General features: G+C 64.8%; 1 protein-coding gene across 1 annotated transcript; it reads right to left on the bottom strand.

The window, feature by feature from the left end:
* Positions 1-1,250: 1,250 nt before the first annotated feature.
* LOC104299922 (class I histocompatibility antigen, F10 alpha chain-like) lies at positions 1,251-4,611 on the bottom strand (the record flags this gene model as incomplete). Its single annotated transcript, XM_054177214.1, is given in 6 exon segments — positions 1,251-1,426; positions 1,963-2,067; positions 2,208-2,480; positions 3,063-3,338; positions 3,539-3,802; positions 4,522-4,611. Coding segments are annotated over 6 exon segments (1,158 nt in total), but the record flags the coding sequence as incomplete, so codon positions are not given.
* Between the last annotated feature and the right edge of the window lie 3,114 nt (positions 4,612-7,725).

Below are 7,725 nucleotides of genomic sequence, written 5' to 3'. Positions count from 1 at the left end.
CTGTCGACTCCTCCCAGTTGCCATCACATCCTCGCTAATGCCTCTGTCCCCCTCTTCCTAATCAGCCATTGCCCTCCCACCTTGTCAATCAGGTGACCCAAAGCTCCCTCCAGAGGCTGAGAGGCCAACCTCAGCTCTCGGCTGTGTGCTGTTCCGCAGCAGGGCCAAGGGCAGGCACTCAGCCCATGGCCAGCTGGGCTCCCACCAGGAATTTGGTGAGGCTTTCTTTCAGGGCTGGCTTCATTCTCTCTCCTCTCCCCGAGCTCTGTGGCTGCCAGGGGCTAGGAAGTTCCCAAGGTTTGCCCAAGCTGCCCCTTAATTGTGGGACCCCCCAGGCTGGAACCCAGTGCCTGGGGCATTATCTCTGTGCTTCCCCAAGCCAGAGCTGGGAATTGTTTCCTCCACTCTCACTTCGGTTCCTGCCTTGGCAGTGGCTCTGTCGCCCTGGCACAGCTCCTACCCCCTGTGTCAAGTGGCCCCCTGGAAGCAGGAGCTATTTCCCCCTGGGCATTTGGGGTAGCTCAGGAAAATCCACTGGAATGGCTGGGAATGGGAGTCAGGACATGGAAGAGCCCCAAAAGCAACCTGGCTCCTGACTCTCATTTGCTGCTTGACATCCTAGGCCTTGGCTGCTGACCTGCAGAGCTGCCTCCTGACCTCCAGGCACCAGGGACACAGGTGTGGGCAGGCTGCAGGGACTCCTTGCTGCTGCAGCAGGAAGGGCTTCTGGGCACAGAACCAGCAGTTTCTGGAGGCAAAACCCAGCAGGCTGAGCAATTCCCTGATGCTTTTGCAGCCCTGCTGCTCACTCAGTTTCCTCCTTTGCTCTGCAGCTCTCCATTGTTATCCTCATCCCACACCAGGCTCAGCTTCTCCAGCATGGCCCCAAGCATCCTCCTGTCTTGCACTGCAGGCTGCTCACTGCAGTCAGCTCCTCTTTAGCACCAGCCCATCCTGCCCTTGCCAGCAGCCTCTTGTTCCTTCTTCTCCTGCAGCCTCCCATAGGTACTTGCTGCTCTCATACAGTTGGGGTCCCCAGGGGGCTGCAGGAGTCCCCAGGGGTCTGTAGGGTCTCCAGGGGTCTGCAGATGTCCACAGAGGTCTCCAGAGGTCTGCAGGGGTCTGCCCCCACCCAAACCCAACACCAGCCCTCAAGCCAAGGCCATGGGACCAGACCAGGCCCTGGGAGAGATGACAAAGGCAACTGGGGCAGCTGGGGCAGGGCTGAGGGGGAGGAGGGGTAGACACACAAAGCAACATTTATTGACCAGCCAGGAGACCCCCGAGGAGAAGACCCCAAATCTGGGGAAGCCAAAGCAGTGCAGAGGGTGGTGGAGGGGTGGGGGGAGCCAGGGAGGAGCTGCTGGAGGCAGGAGGAGTCCCAGGCTGGGGCTGGCACAGGGTCCCTGTGCCCAGGCAGTGGCAGCTGCAGGGCCAAGAAGAAGAGGGAGAGTCAGGCAGGGTCCCCTCCCTGCCTCTTGGGGGAAGGGGAAGGCCCTGCCTCTGGTACTCACCTGGTGGTACCTGGTTGAAGCCTCTCTACTGCTGCTGCTGCTGCTTCCCTGCACAGGGCAGAAGCCTTCAGCCCCAACCCTGCTGCCCTGCCAGGCTCCTGCCTCCAGGCCCTCCTCTTCCCTTCCACTCCCCTTCCCTTCCCCTGCCCTCCCATTCCCTCCTCCCCTCCAGCCCATGCCTCCCTCCCCTTCTTCCCTCCCCTCCTTCCCTCCCATCCCTTCCCATCCCTTCCCCTCCCTTCCATTCCCCTCCCTTTCGCCCCTCCCAGCCCTTCCCTTCCATTCCCTCCTCTCCTCTCCCCTCCCTCCCCTCCTCTTTCCTCTAATCCCTTCTCCTCCAATCCCATCCCTTCCCCTCCTTCCCTTCCCCTCCCCTCCCTCCCATTCCTTCCATGCCCTCTTCTCCCTCCCCTCCCCTCCCCTCCTTCCCCTTCCCCTCAGCTCTTACCTGATCTCCACTTCCAGACGGCGACTCCGATCCCGACGGCAGCCAAGGTGGCAACCACCGCCTCGACCACTGCCAGCACCACGGACAGCGACCGCCCCTGCGGCTCTGGGGGAGGGGAGAGGAGCAGGGAGAGGGTGAGGAGGGGAAGGGGAAACCTCCTCCCCAAGCCCCTCCCAGCCCCTCCCAGCCCCTCCCAAGCCCCTCCCAGCCTCCCTGCAGCCCCTGCCGGCCGCCCCCAGGCTCACCCCAGGAGCAGAGGCGGGGCTGGGGCAGGCTGGAGTGCTCCACCCGGCAGCGGTAGAGCTCCTGCTCCTGCGGCAGCACCTCGATGGAGGCCCAGGTGGAGAAGCTGCCGTCGCTGTTGGGGACGATGCTGCCCCGCTGGGTGTCCTGGTCCCGCACCTCGGCCCCCTTCAGCCAGCTGACGCCGATGGGCCGCGGGTAGAAGCCATACAGGCGGCAGGACAAGCTCAGGGCCCCCTGGCTCTCCCTCTTGCTCACCACCACCGTGGGGGGCTCTGGGGGAGGGAGAAGGGATGGGGTGTGGGCTGCAGGAGGGCTGCAGGCAGCCGGCACTGCCTGGTGCTGGCAGGGCTTGGGCAGCCCCAGCTCAGCTGCTCAGCACCCTGGGAGCCCAGCCCCGGCTCAGCTGCTCAGTTCCTCAGCATCCTTAACCCGCTAGGACCCCCACCCCAGATGGTGCCAGGATTTGGCCACCCCAGATGGTGTCAGGTATTGGACCCCAGCTCAGCTCCACTGCATCCTGGGGCCCCCACCCCAGATGGTGGCAGGGCTTGCCCTCCCCCCTGCCCAAGCTCAGTTCCTCAGCATCCTGGGACCCCCAACCCCAGCTCAGCTGCTCAGCATCCAGGCACACCCCTCACCAAGCTCAGCTCCTCAGCTTCCTCACCCTGCTGGGACCCCAGCCTCAGCCCCTGGAGGGCTTCCCTAGCCCTTTTTGGTGAGCAGCTCAGGGGCAGGGGCTCAGAGCTGAGTGCAGGCAGAGGTTGGCTCAGGGCTGGGACTCCAACCTGGAGCTGCCTCTGGGACTCTCTCCCTTCCTTCCTCCTTTTCTCCCTCCCTCAGCCTCCCTCCCTCACCTCTCCTCTCCAGCTCAGCCTGCCCATAGCTCAGGTATCCCTTCAGCCACTCCACACAGATGTTCTCCAGGTAGTGCTTCTGCCTCTCAGCCTCAGCCCCATCCTCCTCCCACTTCCTCTTGGTGACCACAGCTGCTTGGTCTGCTGCAATGAAGCTCATGGAGTCCTGGTCAAAGGCTATGAAGTCTCTCCCATCAATGGCATCCTGACGGTACCCCCTGGTGCTGCCATCCTCCAGCAGGTCACAGCCAAACATTCACTGCAGTGTCTGAGCTCCTGGAACACAACCAAGGCCCCAAGGCTGAGTGGCTGCTGCAGCCCAGGGCCTTCAGTGGGGCACAGACCCCCCCAGCACCACCCCCAGCCCCATGCCCCCTCCCAGCCCCACAGAGCCCCCTGCTACCCCCTGCCGGCCCCACAGAGCCTCCTTAGAGCCCACTCCCAGCCCCACAGAGCCCCCTCCCAGCCCCACTCACTCCCACTCTGGTTGTATCTTGCTCTCACGATGTCCAGGCACACTTGGTTGATCTCTTGGTTGTTCTGGTTGGTGTTGGTCTCTCTATCCCAGTACTCCTGGTCCAGGTTGGCCTTCATCCACTCTGCCTTGGGCTCATACCTCCTCGTGCTGCTGTCATACAGGCCAATGGGGACCCCATCCACATACCCCATAGCCATGAACTGGGGCAGCCCCCAGCTGGGCTCTGCCACTGCGACTTGGAAATAGCGCAGGGAGTGCAGCCCTGGGGGGACACAGAGGGTGGTGAGAGGCTGGGGGGCAGAGGGAGGCTGGGAGGATGGGTTTGGTCTCAAGAAAGAGAGCCTGGAGGGATCTGGAGTGGAGGAAATGAGGGGCTGGGGGCTGTTGGGAGCCGGGAAGCCAGGGGAAGAGGGTGCAGGGGAGTCCCAGTGCCGAGAAAAGGGAGTTCAAGGGGGTCTCGATGCCTAGAAGGGGTCCGGGAGGTTCCCGGTGCCAAGAGAAGGGAGGTGCAGAGCGTTCCCGATGCCGCCCATGGACGGAGAGAGGTGGAGGGGTGGTCCCGAGGCCAAAAGAAGGGGGTGCAGGGGGGTCCCGATGCCTAGAAGGCATCCAGAAGCGTCCCGACAGCAAGAAGAAGGGGTTCAGGGTGGTCTTGGTGCCAAGAAAAGGGGGTCCAGGGTAGCTGCTGTGCCAAGAGAAGGGAGTCCAGGGGGGTCCCGATGCTGAGAAGGGGTCCGGGAGGGTCCCCGGTGCCAAGAGAAGGTGGTCCGGGGGGCTCCTGGTGCCAGGGGAAGAGGGTCCTGGGGGGTCCTGGTGCCAAGACAAGAGGGCTGCAGGGCGCTCAAGGTGCCAAGAGAAGGAGAGAGGCTGAGAGCTGGCTCCGATGCCAAGAGCAAAGGGGTCCCGGTAGCAAGAGAAGGGCTGCAGAAGGGTCGCAGTGCCCAGGGAAGGGTCTCCCGGGTGCCCCCCGCCCGCGCTCACCGTTCACGGCTCCGCCGAGGACCCCCAGGAGCAGCCCCAGGCTGAGCACCCCCCGGCACCCCATGGCGCTGCTGCGCTCTGGCCCCGGAGATAAACTTCGCGCCACTCCTCCCGATTGGCTGAGCCGCTTCCCGTCCGCCAATAGCAGCCTGACTCGCCTCTGACGTCATCGGTTGGCAGGCAGGTCGAGCCCGCGCAGGGTCGAAGCGAAAGGCACAGGGGCGGTGGCTGCCCAGGGGTGGGGGGAGTGGGACGGAGGGCTCCGATCCGTCCCCAGCTGGGGTGGGTGACCCCCGGAGCTCAGCCCCCTCCGCACCGCAGCCAGGGAGGCTCGGGAGATAGGAGCTCACTGCTGAGCTTTCAGCACAGCCAGTTCCTTATCAGACGAAGGCAAAGCAGCGCTGGGCACGGAGCAGAGCCGCTGGGGGCGCCGGAACACCGCGAGCTGAGCTTCTGTACACCTCCAGCTTAGACATAGTCATAAAGGGCTGCACCAAGCCCTTCACGGCTCCCCCTCCCCGACCCCCTTCCCAGTGCCGCCTGCTGCTGGCTGCGCTCAGAGCTGGGACGAAAAGTTTGCGCTCCTGGCCCCGCTCCCAATGCAGCTCCTACACAACACTGACTGCAGGCAGCCAGCAGCTCCCGGATCGAACCCCGCGGTCCCCAGCCCTGCCGGCACCCCTTCCCCCTGAGAACGCCGAGTAGAACAAGTCCTCCCAGTCCCTCTGCCCTTCTTGCTGCCACATTTGGCTTGAGCCATAATGACCTGAGAAATCCTCCCAAGAGGATTCCTTTTAGCCCTGAGTGTCGGTGCCCCCCCAGCCCCATCCCCGGGGGTTCATATAGCAGGGGGGGTCTGGGGGGTGTGGGGTGAACGGTTACACAACCTGGCAACAATTCTACACCAAGCCAAGGGACTCCAACTGCAACTTCCCGGCAAAAGGAGAGGCAGACCAACTGCTGCTCCGTGCCTGAGCGTATCTCCTCTCTTCCTTGAACAGCTGCCAGACACAGGGAGTGAGTGTGGCACAGCCAGGCCCGGGCGAAAATGTTCCCCTCCCAGTGGTCGATCCCGGGAATGAGGAGTCAGCTTGGACTGCAGCCTGCAGCCCCTGGTGCCTGCAGCCCCTGGTCCCTGCTGCCCCTGGTCCCTGCTCTCCCTGGTCCCTGCTGTCCCTGGTCCCTGCTGCCCCTGGTCCCTGCTGTCCCTGATCCCTGCTGTCCCTGGTCCCTGCTGTCCCCCGTCCCCTGCTGTCCCTGATCCCTGCTGCCCCTGGTGCCTGCAGCCCCTGGTCCCTGCTGCCCCTGGTCCCTGCTGCCCCTGGTGCCTGCAGCCCCTGGTCCCTGCTGCCCCTGGTCCCTGCTGCCCTTGGTGCCTGCTGCCCCTGGTGCCTGCTGTCCCCCGTCCCCTGCTGCCCCTGGTCCCTGCTGTCCCTGGTCCCTGCTGTCCCTGGTCCCTGCTGCCCCTGGTCCCTGCTGTCCCTGGTGCCTGCTGTCCCTGATCCCTGCAGCCCCTGCTGCCTGCTGCCCTTGGTGCCTGCTGTCCCTGGTGCCTGCTGCCCCTGGTCCCTGCTGCCCCCCGTCCCCTGCTGCCCCTGGTCCCTGCTGTCCCTGATCCCTGCTGCCCCTGGTGCCTGCTGTCCCTAGTCCCTGCTGTCCATGGTGCCTGCTGCCCCTGGTGCCTGCTGTCCCCCGTCCCCTGCTGTCCCTGGTGCCTGCTGCCCCTGGTCCCTGCTGCCCTTGGTGCCTGCTGCCCCTGGTCCCTGCTGTCCCTGGTGCCTGCTGCCCCTGGTGCCTGCTGTCCCCTGTCCCCTGCTGTCCCTGGTCCCTGCTGTCCCCGGTCCCTGCTGTCCCTGGTCCCTGCAGCCCCTGGTCCCTGCTGTCCCTGGTCCCTGCTGTCCCTGGTGCCTGCTGCCCCTGGTCCCTGCTGTCCCTGGAGCCTGCAGCCCCTGGTGCCTGCTGCCCCTGGTGCCTGCTGTCCCTGGTGCCTGCTGTCCCTGGTGCCTGCTCTCCCCCATCCCCTGCTGCCCCTAGTCCCTGCTGTCCGTGGTCCCTGCTGTCCGTGGTCCCTGCTGTCCGTGGTGCCTGCAGCCCCTGGTGCCTGCAGCCCCTGGTGCCTGCTGTCCCTGGTGCCTGCTGCCCCTGGTGCCTGCTGCCCCTGGTGCCTGCTGCCCCTGGTGCCTGCTGTCCCTTGTCCCCTGCTGTCCCTGCTGCCTGCTGCCTCCTACCTACTCATCCCCTGCTGTCCCTCATCCCCTGATGTCCCTGGTGCCTGCTGTCCCTCATCCCCTGCCGTCCCTTGTCTCCTGGTGTCTCTTTTCCCAGCTGTCCCTGATGCCTGCTGTCCCTTGTCCCCTGCTGTCCCTGGTGCCTGCTTTCCCTGCTCCCTGCTGTCCCTGGTGCCTGGAGGTCAGGAGGCAGCTCTGCAGGTCAGCAGCCAAGGCCTAGGATGTCAAGCAGCAAATGAGAGTCAGGAGCCAGGTTCCATCTGGGGCTCTTCCATGTCCTGACTCCCATTCCCAGCCATTCCAGTGGATTTTCCTGAGCTACCCCAAATGCCCAGAGGGAAATAGCTCCTGCTTCCAGGGGGCCACTCGACACGGGGTAGGAGCTGTGCCAGGGCGATAGAGCCACTGCCAAGGCAGGAACCGAAGTGAGAGTGGAGGAAACAATTCCCAGCTCTGGCTTGGGGAAGCACAGAGATTCTGCCCCAGGGGTCCCACAATTAAGGGGCAGCTTGGGTAAACCTTGGGAACTTCCCAGCCCCTGGCACCCACCGAGCTCAGGGAGAGGAGAGAGAATGAAGCCAGCCCTGAAAGAAAGCCTCACCAAATTACTGATGGGAGCCCTGCTGGCCATGGGCTGAGTGCCTCCCTTGGCCCTGCTGCGGAACAGCACACAGCCGAGAGCGGAGGTTGGTCTCTCAGCCCCCTGGCAGACCACTCCCGACCTCTGCAGACCCGGGGGTGACGACTGCAGACTCCTGTAGAAACCCTGGGGACCCCTAAAGACCCCTAGAGACCCCTGCAGTCCCAAGCAGTGCTCCGCACGACCGAGGACCTTCCCGTCCGTCCCACCCACAGCAGGACCCTCCCTGGCTGCAGTGCGGAGGGGGCTGAGCTCCGGGGGTCACCCACCTCAGCTGGGGACAGATCGGAGCCCTCCGCCCCCCTCCCCCCACCCCTGGGCAGCCACCGCCCCTGT

The sequence above is a fragment of the Dryobates pubescens genome, chromosome 39, assembly GCF_014839835.1.
Source record: "Dryobates pubescens isolate bDryPub1 chromosome 39, bDryPub1.pri, whole genome shotgun sequence".
Taxonomy (NCBI): Eukaryota; Metazoa; Chordata; class Aves; order Piciformes; family Picidae; genus Dryobates; species Dryobates pubescens.
The sequence above is the reverse complement of the archived record's forward strand: the minus strand, read 5'-3'. Positions and strand labels throughout refer to the sequence as shown.